The sequence below is a fragment of the Urtica dioica genome, chromosome 8 (assembly GCF_054948205.1).
Source record: "Urtica dioica subsp. dioica isolate 48M chromosome 8, U.dioica_male_clone48M_v1_H2, whole genome shotgun sequence".
NCBI classification, from domain to species: Eukaryota; Viridiplantae; Streptophyta; class Magnoliopsida; order Rosales; family Urticaceae; genus Urtica; species Urtica dioica.
The window spans coordinates 33362409-33374635 of record NC_142763.1 but is presented as its reverse complement, the minus strand read 5'-3'; the positions used below and the strand labels follow the sequence as shown (position 1 = coordinate 33374635).

The 12227-nt window shown below is 38.8% G+C and overlaps 1 protein-coding gene across 1 annotated transcript; it reads left to right on the top strand.

Moving 5' to 3' along the window:
• Nucleotides 1-9926: 9926 nt before the first annotated feature.
• On the top strand, nucleotides 9927-12083 carry LOC149389361 (AP-1 complex subunit sigma-1). Its single transcript, XM_089624221.1, has 7 exons — nucleotides 9927-10068; nucleotides 10600-10686; nucleotides 10781-10872; nucleotides 10975-11083; nucleotides 11192-11227; nucleotides 11607-11693; nucleotides 11772-12083. Exons 1-7 carry the CDS (start codon nucleotides 10066-10068, stop codon nucleotides 11841-11843), a joined length of 486 nt encoding a protein of 161 aa, XP_089480347.1. The 5' UTR covers nucleotides 9927-10065; the 3' UTR covers nucleotides 11844-12083.
• Nucleotides 12084-12227: the final 144 nt, after the last annotated feature.

Sequence of the window (12227 nt, the reverse complement as noted above, 5' to 3'; positions counted from 1 at the left end):
CAAAGCAAAAAGTTAACTATGAGTTTTGCAAGAAGAGAAAGTAGGGGTCACGATTTCACCGGAACTAACTAGGACGGGGGTTTCGGGCTCGAACAACAAAATCTACTCCTATGGATACTAATCTCACTCTATCAAAATTATTCACTAGCCTCTCTCGAGTGTTCTAGCAAACCTATGCAATTGACGGATTATTATCCTCTCGGCATCTAATCCTATTAAAACAATCACACGCAATGAAACAAGAGTTCAAACGATTACATAAATTGCCTAGAGTTTATAACCTAGGGTCAACTATGATGACATGAACAAAAGCACGATTATTTACTCTCTCTCTCGAGTAGCTAAACAATCCTAGATAACAATTCTAATGGTGATCAATCACTAGAAAGCATAATGAACGATTCATATCAAGCAATCCATAATAATGAAGCAAACAATAATTATCTAACCCTAACGAACCCCCTAACCCTTATCAATCCCGGCTACATCGCAACCCCATAAGAAACTTAGCCTCTAATGGAATTCATAATCAACGCTAAACATAACAGAATAATTAAAAGCACTAAAATAAAGATTGAAACCAAAACAGAATTCATATTAAATAAAATTGATGTGCAACAATAATTTAAAGCAATAAAATAAATAAAAGAAAGGGAAGAAAGAAGAACGATTGAATTCGGAGAAGGAGCACTCGTCGGGTTGTCAATTCCGTTGAAGAACGCCTGTTTCCTCTTTCAAAAGCTCTCAAGAACAACCAAACATTAATATAGAAACTAAAACTAAAGGGAAGCTTTTTGTTTTCAGAGCTTAGAGTCTAATATATAGGTCAATGAGTTATTTTCGGAGCATATTGGGCCTTTGGAATGGGTTGAATCGCTCAAAAACATCAAAAACGGAAAGTAAGTCCGTCAAAACCCGAAGAAGGGCGCGGCGCGCGGTCATCCTTGCGCGGCGCGCGGCTCCAAATTTCAGCTATGCGCGGAGCGCGCGTAAGACTCTGTGATTTTCATGTTTGCGTTTCCCGGTATGCGCGGCGCGCGACTTGAGGCGCGCGGCGCACGGTCTCGTTCTTTGCCTTGGCACAGCGCGCGATGGTGGGTGCGCGGCGCGCGAGGTTGCCAACTTCTTGCTTATCTCTTTTTGACTCTGTTTCGACCGTTTTCTCTCCAAATCCCGTCCTTTTTCCACGAAATTGATTGTAGACGCTCTATTGCTCTTTTGAACCTGAAACTACTCAAAAACCTACTAAAACCATTAAAATACTTGAGGACTCGTCGGTTTTTGGTTCGGGAAATAGGAGTTTTACGCGTGATTAACGCACCTATCAGCTGTGATGCTGATCGTTTGCAACTGGAGATGTACGGATAAAACCGTTGGCCAATCAACATTCTTCTGCTGGTACGAGAACAGTGATTGGTCAGAGAAGGCTGCAAGGGGATCGCCACATCAGCAACATTCATTTGTGTTTGTATGAAACGACAGATTATTTTGATAATCTGTCATTTGGGGATAAGTCGTTTGAGGTGAGTAATCTTAACAGTTAGAGTCGTCGTTGGCGGGTTACGGGTGAAGTGCAGGGATTGTAATTTTGTCTGTGATTTTTCTAGCAATTTGCTGGTTAGTCTCTGATTTTGCTTAGGGGTGAAACTGGATCGGTTCGGTTCGGTTTTTGACATTTTTAGTCTCCGAATCCGAATTTTTGGTTTTTAAAAACTCGATCCAGTATCCGGTCCAATTTAGTCTAAAACCGAAATTCGGTTATCCGAATATTCGGTTATCTGGTTTCTTAAATCCAGTATCCAGTCTAGTATCCAATTTTTAAAATTCGGTTATCCAGTTTGTAAAATTTCAAATCCAATTTAATATCCAGTTTTATAAAATGGATATCCAGTTTCTAAAATCCAAATCCGGTTTGTAAAAATTCAAAAAACGAGTACAAACGACTCTTATAAAACTCCAAAATGACAATACATATTCTAAAACTGAGTAAAAAGATAAAATTCAAAAGGACACTCGTCTCCAAATACCTGCACATGTAAATATCATAATATAAAATTAAAGTTACAACCCTAATGATCATAATAAACCATACAACAATTGAATTTGTATGTTACCTTTATAGATCACATAATCAGGTTGTAATAGCAGTAGGAGTTGATATATGAGAAGTTTGTTCTTCTATGAAAACTTGACCATCATCTGTTAATAATAATCACATAAATTTAAAATAAATTTGTTTTAATAAACAAACAACAAATGAATATGTGAAATAAAATATCAAATTAATTATCTTATCCGAAACAACTTGTTTAGAATCATTTAATGCTTCCACTTCATCCATGTATTCTCGCAATACAACAGGATCTTTGTACGAGCTCAACCAACTTTTAGTGCAAATCAATGCTTCCACCATTCTCGGAGACAAAGAACTTCGAAAAGGATCTAGAATGCGACCACTTGTGGAGGAAGCCGATTCGGAAGCAACTGTTGACACCGGAGCTGCAAGAACATCTCTAGCCATACGTGACAAATTTGGATACTTGATGGAATTGATCTTCCACCATCCCAAAGGATCAAAGTAGTTGTCTCTATCCCCTCCAAACAAAAAATAACCGGAGACCACGAGGCAAAGAAAAATCTTATTTGGGAAAAAAAATAAAAACGCTAGGTCGGTCTCAAAATTAGGTCAAGTCTTTTTTTTAATATATATTTATTTTTAATTAAAAGAATCGGTTAAATAACCGATATCCAGATTTTCCCAAAATCAAATCTGATATCCGGACCAGATTTGTAAACCGGATCGGTTATCCGAATCTGAATTTTGGTTAGCTGACGTGGGTCTAAATTTCGGTTTCAGTTCGGTTTGGATATTGGTTTTATCCGATTTTCGGTTCGGTTTTGTACAGTTTGCTAGCAATTTCTTTTTGCCTTTATGGAATTTCATTCTTTTATAAAATGTGTTTTTTTTCAGATCTAAATGCGTTGAAAAAAAATGCAAATAGATGAATTTCCGTTTCCCTTTAATTATAATTGCAGTTAGATCTTTCATTTCATTTTTGTGGTAATTCGAAACTTGCAGCGAGATTCGATACCACGATTATTAAAAATAAAAATAAAAACTTACATCAAATTGGATTCATCAGCGGCGTTTGTTGATATGTTTTTTAGGATGTAGATAGTGAAGTGGCACTACATTTGAAGAGACTCGCCAGGAAGGATCCGATCACCAAGGTAGCTTCAGCTTTCAAGATTTTTTTTTTTTGCATTCGATTTTTATTAGTGTCTTATTTTGTTTTATCACTTCTTTTACCCTTTAATTTGTGTGCACTGTGTTTGATTCTTTTGCATTTGTTCTTTTTTTTTTTTTTTTTCCGTTGATTTGGGTAATGAAGGTGGCATTCTTTTCTTTCATTTATTATCGGTTTCATCTCCTCCATTGCACTTGTTTCATCTCCTCCATTGTCTCCGTCGCATCTCCTCCATTGGCGTCGTGTCTCATTGTCGTCCGGGTGTCTGAATCTCAGCCGGCGTCCTTCATCTCTCTCTAACTTGACGGCCATCCCTCTTCTCTCTCTTAGTTTGCGACGTCCGTCGTCTTCCAAGGCCACCCACCTTCGCCGCCGTCTCTCTCGGCTCGTTCTGGCGCAGCAAGCTCCCACATTGACACTCTTTTCGCTCTTTATTCCGATAAGCTCCCTCATACATAGTCATTTCGTTACAATGTTTGTGACCAACGTTGTCACGAAAGCTTCAGCATGACTCCATATTTCGTGACAATATAGTCACAAAACAAAATTATTTCGTGACTGTCACGAAACTAAATTATTTCGTGACACCCATAGTCACGAAAGCTTCAGCATGACTCCATATTTCGTGACAATATAGTCACAAAACGAAATTATTTCGTGACACTATTGTCACGAAACTAAATTATTTCGTGACCCCCATAGTCACGAAAGCTTCAGCATGACTCCATATTTCGTGACAATATTGTCACGAAACTAAATTATTTCGTGACACCATAGTTACGAAACTAAAGTCTACAATGACAACATAGTCACAAAACATGAACGACATTATATAATATGGATTCAAGAGCTTACTATATATCTACGCATATGATAAATTTTTATAAGAAAATAATTTAATGTGACTTTATCTCCACTATTTGCAGTTATGAAAGACATTCATACCTTCGTCAAGCATAGTGGTAGATGGGTGAAACATGAACGATACGACACTGGCCCTGGGTGTGTAGTGGGAATCATAATACCGGCAAAAGCAACGTATGAGGAGTTTATGCAGTTGTTGTATGTCACGCTCAATCGCTCACCTAAAAATCAAGTCCTCCGTGTTTCTTATGAGACAGAAGGGTCGGTACCCCAAGTAAGTATTGACTCCGACCTAAGTTTGAAATGTTACTTGCATCTTCGGAAGGAGAAACCGGACAGATCCAAACTTAGTTTGGTAGTAGATATGGAGCCATTGAAGCAAGAGCCGTTGGTTTTGGACTCAGGCGTTGGTTCAACTCCGAACACCGGTCAACCAGCACAATCGGACATGTCGTCTCCTAAGTCGGAGGCTAGTTCTCCAGAGATCCCCGACCCGAATCAGAGTCGTTCAGGCACACCATGGCAGACCCCTCCGCGATCAGGCACTCCAAAACGGTTTAGTACGCCTTGCTCTAGAACGAGGAGGACGATTCAATGCGCTACGCCTTCCACGGATAACCAAAATATGCATCCTGACCTTGATGTGTCGGATATTCACTCTCCGCTGAGACTAGTCAAAGGAGGATTGTATGCCAACAAAGCAACTCTGAAGAAACATTTATGCATGTTAGCAATCACCAAACATTTTACGTTCAAGACAAAGACTTCTAACAAACGGTATATACATGTTGTTTGTCGAGATGACTCATGCGCGTGGTCTGTTCGTGGAGTAAAAAAGATTACATACGAGATCTTTGAAGTGAGGAGGTAACTTATTACTTATTTCTACATTGATATTATCGTGATCACCCGAAATTAACATTGCTCATACATTCTTGCAGGTATGATTCTGAGCACACGTGTACTACACAATTCAGACAAGGAGAACATCCTCAGGCTACGTCCACATTTGTAGGCGAGACTATGAAACACAGATACATCGATCCCTCATGTTCACCATGCAAACCCAAAGACATCATGTCCTACATGCAACAAGATTTTGGAGTGGAAATGTCCTACAAAAAAGTATGGAGGTCAAAACAGGCGGCACTATCATCATTGTTTGGCACCGATGATGTATCGTATAGATCTCTGCCTAAATTCATGTACATGTGGTCGACTAACAATCCAAGTTCGTCATTCGACCTTGTCACAACTCCTCGATCCCACCGTTTCAAATACTTCTTCATGTCGCTTAGTGCTTGGAAAAGAGGGTGGAAGTATCTGCGGCCCGTAGTTATCATCGACGACACTTTTTTTGAAGAGTTACTATAAAGGCACACTGTTTTCAGCATGTGGTATGGATGCGAATGAACAAGTTTACCCCCTCGCATTCGGCGCTGGTGATTCAGAATCTACTGAATCGTGGGTTTACTTCTTGACAATGTTAAAGGAAGCAATCGGGGAGAGGTCACATCAGGTCATAGTGTCTGACAGGAACGCGGGAATCATTAACAGTGTGAAAAAGGTTTTTGCATGTTTATTTCATGTTTCATCTTTTGAAGAACGTGAAGAACCAAATCTAAGGTCTATCAAAAGAGGTGAATTGGACATTCTATGCTGCAGCAAAGGCATACACGTATGCAGAGTTTGAAAAATATATGCTTATGATAGATGAGGAAGATCCAATAGTCCGAGCGTATCTTCAGAACGACGTAGGCCACGAAAAATGGGCTCGTAGTTTCTACACGGAGAAGAGGTACTCAATAATGACATCAAACAATGCCGAGTCGCTGAATGCAATGAATGTCAAACCGAGAGAGTTCCCTATTGTCAAGCTATTTGATTTTCTCCGGGAGAGAATGAGTAAATGGTTTTACGAACGTAGAGAAAAAGCGTTGGGAATGTTGACGATCCTTTGCGTTGACGCGAATAAAATTTTTGAAGAATACCACGCTAAATCTACTGGAATGGGGGTACGTGATAGGCATTCAATTTTAATTTTTTTTTATAATATGTTGTTTAATATGTCCAGTTTTTCGTGACAACGTTGTATGTACTGAACAAGATTTCGCGACTACCTTTTTTGGTCACGAAAACTTGTTATCGAAGTATTTCCCATAAATTATTATTATTATAACCCGTAAACAAAATGGTATTGAGTGTGGAACAGGTGCATCCATCATCGGTGTACGAGTTTGAAGTCGTTGATAGAGAGGGGCAAAAGTGGGCTGTAAATTTGAGAGAGAAGACATGTAGTTGCCGTGTCTTTCAAGCTGACAACTTTATCTGTCCCCACAGCATTGCGGCTTGCGGTTTTCGAAACTTCGCAGTTGAGAAGTACATATCAAATTACTACACCACCGAATATTGGAGAAGTTGTTATGCAGGTGTAATTCATCCAATTGGCAGCGAGGAGTCGTGAAATTTTCCAGAGGAAGTAACGCAAAAACTAGTAAATCCACCTCATGTTGCGGCTCGTGCCGCCGGAAGACCGAAAAATGAAAGAATTCCCTCTCAATGGGAAGGGGATGGGGATAGAAGGAATAAATGCAGTCGGTGTGGTGGAGTAGGACATAATCGAGCCACATGTCGCAACGCGATCCCGACCCACCATAGCCGACCCCGAACATGAGTTCGATTGTTCCTTTTTTTTTAGAATTTTTATTTGATGTACCAATTTGGAGTTGTACTTTACTTTATTTCTTATTTAGTTTGTTATGTTTGTTATGGATTTTTATATTTCTCATTCGTGACGTTTTAGTCCCATTAAACAATCCGTGTAGAAGTCACGAAATCTCATATTTACGTGACGTAAACGTCACGAAATCTATTTTTTTTTTAGTGACAGAGAAGTCACGAAATCCCAATTCTTCGTGACATAGAAGTCACGACGTCCAATTTTTTTTATGACAGAGAAGTCACGAAATCCTCATTTTTCTTGACATAGAAGTCACGACATCCAATTTTTTCGTGACAGAGACGTCACGAATTCCCGAAAGTTTGTGACATAGAAGTCACGAAGTCCGCGCCATTTACGTGAAACATGATATCTTTCACTGGTTTGACCGAGTTGGTAATTGGGATATGGATATTTAATAGCATATACTGTGAAAAATAGCAATAAATGGCATTAATAGCAATTAAAATTTAAATTTGCATGTTCTTATAAGTAAGAGATTAAAATTTAATTAAATGTGCATCTTCTTATCAATCATATTCATACCTCTTGGAATTGAATCTTTTGTAGTTGGGACTCCAAGACCTTCCCTGATTTAGTAGCCCAACGCCTCATCAGCGGCGTTGCGTCAGCAACGAGTATCGAGGCGAAGTCCAGCTCCACGAATCGTGGGATGCACTCGTAACCCCATATCTGGAGTGGGAGCACGAAACCCGACAGGTGGAGTTTTGGGTTCTTACCCTCCTTGATGGTCTTGGCCTTGCTCACAAAGCCCTTGATAGAATCTAGAAAGAAGTCCCAGGAGACGTTTCCCCATGGGTAGTTGTTGAAAACAACCGGGTCGTCCACTATCTTGATGTAGCTATCGCAGGGGAGGTCGACGATCTTCTCGGCCGCCAAGAGAACATTGTACAGAAAGTGGAGGATGAGTAGTCTCACCCTCCTCTCATCTGGCCATTCCTGGCTACTCTCAAGGACTGCACCAATGTTGGCCCTTTTCCGGCCAAGAGCACCATTATAGAAGGTGACATTGTATAGCCCTCCATCAACCACATTAGCGTACCGTGGTTGCTCTGCGTAGTTTTCGCTGAATCTTAACCCTGTGATCAGGGAAAAGTGCTCTTTGGTGAACTCGCGGGGTCTTCCACCAATCTCCATGACCAGAGATTCGTTCGATGCACCGACCCCATCATAATAACCAGATCTCAATACCAAATGACTTATTATTCTGGATGATTTTGTTATCAAGGGCATGTCTAGAAACTGCCCAAAACACGTCTTTTTTAATAAGTTTTTTTGGTTGGCGGTCATGCCGGTCTCCTTTTCGAAGGCGTCCAATTTCCCATGGAAGTTGAACGAGTAGCCCGAGTCTATTTCATCTTCTTTTATCCTTCGTATGAAACCCTAAAAATTAGAACATTAAATACATAAAAGGTAGAACATTAAACACATATGAGTTGGAACATTAAACACATAAACACTGTGGTTTTCGTGACAATTGTGTCACAAAATATCTGGGTTTCGTGACACCTATGTCACGAAATTTATGAATTTCGTGACAATTGTGTCACGAATTTCAGGGTATCGTGACATAGTTTTCACGATACCCAGAAATTCGTGATATAGTTGTCACGATACCCAGAAATTTCGTCACATAGGTGTCACGAAACCCAGATATTTCGTGACATAATTGTCACGGAAACCCATAAATTTCATGACACAATTGTCACGATACCCAAAATTGTGTGACACAAAACAATTCACAGAACCTACATCTAATATGAGCAAGCATAGAAAAATCTAATTTTCTTACAAAATACACACATAATCCCCAATAACATAAAAAATGAACACTTTTGTCAAACTAACAGTTACATCAAACACACAATAAACATGCAAACTCATGAATCAACACAAAATCCACACATAATCAACACAAAATTAACATGCAAACCCAAAAGTTTTCATTTTTGTCACGAAATAAAAAATTAAGCAACCAAAAAATTGAAACCACCAATTGCAAGTAAAAACTCACCTTGTGAGGTCTCTTGAATGTACAAGGGACAGAGAAGTCAGGATTTGAAGGCGACTCAAGAACCACCTTCCTCTTCTTCTTCGGCAGCGCAAGAACCTTCTTCCATTTCTTCGCCGGGGAGTTTTGCTTTGGTGGCTCCGGGGCAAAAGCCACACGCGGACTCCGACGCGGGGATGCATGCGTCACTGGAGGTGGAGTTTCGGCCGATGATTGAGGAAGACTCCTCTTTTTAGGGTTAGATTTTGGAACTTTTGGGGGGCGTTTGGTCGGCGAACTATTCTTTTTCTTCATTTCTTGGGCGAAGAATGGACGAGAGTGACGAAGTGAGTGAGATTATGGAGTTTGAAAAACAAATCGAGACGGTTTTTGGAGTGTTGGTTAAGGGAAGTTGGACGGTTTTTTTTTCGTTCGCTCTCTCTCTCTCTCTCTCTCTCTCTTTCTCTCTCTCTCTCTCTCTTCTGGTTAAACTATCTCGGTCAATGAAGAAATGAAGAGGAAGGTGACGTGGAGGCAAGGTAAGTGAGAGATTGAATTGGGCGGGCTTAATAAGTGGGCTCGTTTTTCAGCCAAAAATCCGGCTTTGGCTTGTGATTTCTTATTTAAATTTTAATGTTCACGGGGTTAAAAGGGTAATTACATAAATCCAAATTAATTACGAAGTCCTATTTGTGACATTTTTGAAAAAAAGTCCAAAAAGTCAAAACCCTTTTTTTTACTCCTATTTTCTATTTAGAGCAATTTTCCAAAAAGTTAAGGAAAAACAAAGGGTAAAATTATAGCCCATATATTCTCTCTCCTCCTTTTAATAATAGAATTGGTTAAATTATCATTTTGGTTGATAACGAGAAATGAGTTATCAAATGTTAATAGATCCGTTCATTTCCCGAGCAAATACTCTCACTCATTAGCTGGGCCCACTAGAGGGCCCGTTGATGTCAGATGCCTGTTACGCGATAAGGTTTGGGCTTGTTGGGCCCATCTGACCCATACATTAACAAGGGATTAACAATCGCTGACAACTTTGGGCTTTTCTTCGGCCCATAAGCTAAACGTTTGGCCCATCAAACCCAAATTCCTGTTATGTCCGAGCTCTGGGAAGAAAGAGAAGAGAGGTTTCGTTTTACCGTTCAGAGTTCAGACAAACACCAGAATCGTAATCGAAACCTTCGATCCTCAGATCTCAAAGAAACTTCGAAGCCATGGTAATTGAATCACCTGAGTTACTATTCTTTTTCTTCCTTTTTTCTGAGTGATTTTACGTTCTTTCGATTTCGCTCTCTTAGATTCTGCGTCTAGATTCAATTTTGGGAATTTGATTTTTCTGATTTTTAACCCTCAACGTTCTGCGATTTTCTCAAAATAGGTGACTTCCGGGAATGTGTATATCGATCACGGATCATTTATATGTTCTGAGTTGAATTTGATCTCTGATGTAGTTAATATTTCGAAATATCTGTTTTCCATAGGCATATTGTTTGGTATAGATAAAAGTCCATTTTCAGGTGAGGAGTAGATTTTCACGTCTAAAAAAATTTCATACGATTAAGAAGATTATTTTTTAAATGTGATTAGAACTTCCCTCAAAGCTGAATGATTCATAATCTCAATGAGGTTTGAAGCTTCGAATAAAACACTATATACATGACATAGCATAAAAAATAGCATGACTCCACTTATGGTCTTGATCTCTTCATTGTGAGCTTATGTTTGAAAGCTTGTTTGCTTTTTTCCAGATCCAGTTTGTGCTTCTTATCAGCAGACAAGGAAAAGTGAGGTTGACAAAATGGTATTCGCCGTATACACAGAAGGAAAGAACAAAGGTATTTGTTTGATAATTTTTTTTTTCAAGCTGCTATATAGACTATAGCCAAACGTATCCATGTTTTCATCTGCATGATATTTGGATTCGGGTAGGTTCTACGTGAGCTCAGTGGGGTGATTCTTACACGAGGACCTAAGCTCTGTAATTTTGTGGAGTGGAGAGGATACAAAGTTGTTTACAAGAGGTAACGATGTAGGAATTAGATGAGAGACTTTGGAACTAACAGAGTAAACTTTAGTGTGAATATATTATGACCCAACCAAAATGCGATGAAATTTTCATGCAGATATGCTAGCCTGTATTTTTGCATGTGCATCGACCAGAGCGATAATGAACTGGAGGTCCTGGAAATAATTCATCATTTTGTTGAGATTCTGGATCGCTACTTCGGTAGTGTAAGTTTACAAAGTTTTTGTTTATATATTGTAGTGTTCCTTATGTCTTTGACATGTTCATCGGTCATAGCAATTTCTCTGATCCATGTGTGCCTCCTCTTTTGCCAGGTCTGTGAGCTAGACTTAATTTTCAATTTCCATAAGGTAGACCTCTTTTTTAGTAGGATCTGAAATCTTCGGGGAAAAACAATGATGTATGGGATTGTATTGGTTTCCAAGTCTTTAAAACATTTGAAAACTAAAGCCTTTACACTTGGACTGTAGACAAGTCGCGATGATAATAAGTTTGTGTTAGTGAAGTATAAATGAAAGTCTCAAAAGCTGGAAGTATCTAATTTGAAAGACTATTCATTCCTATGCTATTATAATCCCTGAAAAGACTCAAACTTAGTTCTTCGTACTTTATTTCTAGACTATGAAGTTTAAGTAACTATTTAAATCATCCACTCGTTTTGATTTTCAGTTTCTCATATATATTCCATACTAATTTTTTTTTTCTCTACCTGGCTGCCATATTTTAAAGGCCTACTATATATTGGATGAGATTCTGATTGCCGGTGAACTACAAGAGTCCAGCAAGAAAACCGTGGCACGGTTGATCGCTGCGCAGGTATATATATAATTTTTTTTATTGAGAGTACAAGTAATCTCTGTGACACTTGACTCGATTTATAATCGTTGGGTTTAGGATGGACTGGTGGAGACTGCAAAAGAGCAAGCCAGTTCCATAAGCAACATAATTGCTCAGGCCACCAAGTAGGTAAACGAAAGCCGAGTAAAATTGAGGCGGTGTAGATTCATTGTGGGTATTTTCTTTTCTAGAAAAAAAATTAAGATATAATTTGGTTGATGCACTATTACCTATTTTGAAATGTTCTATACTTCTTTCCTATGCCTTTATGTGTGTGTTTTTTTTTTTTTTTTTTTCATCTTTACTATTATATGTAATTTGTAAATTACTCCAATGTTTTCTAATTCCATATTCTACCATTTGTGTTTTATTTTTCCTTGTTTAATTCCATTTTTGATTTGTGATTTGCTTTCGACATAAAATTTAAGAAACTATTTATTTGTTATTATATTTCATTATCGATACTAGCTGGCTTTGCCATGTGATTGATCTGAAATCTAGATGTTTTCAGCC

Coding starts and splice junctions, on each gene's coding strand:
- LOC149389361 (XM_089624221.1), top strand. Junction 10,873..10,974: donor TACAAAGTTGTTTACAAGAG/GTAACGATGTAG, acceptor ATTTTCATGCAG/ATATGCTAGCCTGTATTTTT. Junction 11,084..11,191: donor TGGATCGCTACTTCGGTAGT/GTAAGTTTACAA, acceptor CTCTTTTGCCAG/GTCTGTGAGCTAGACTTAAT.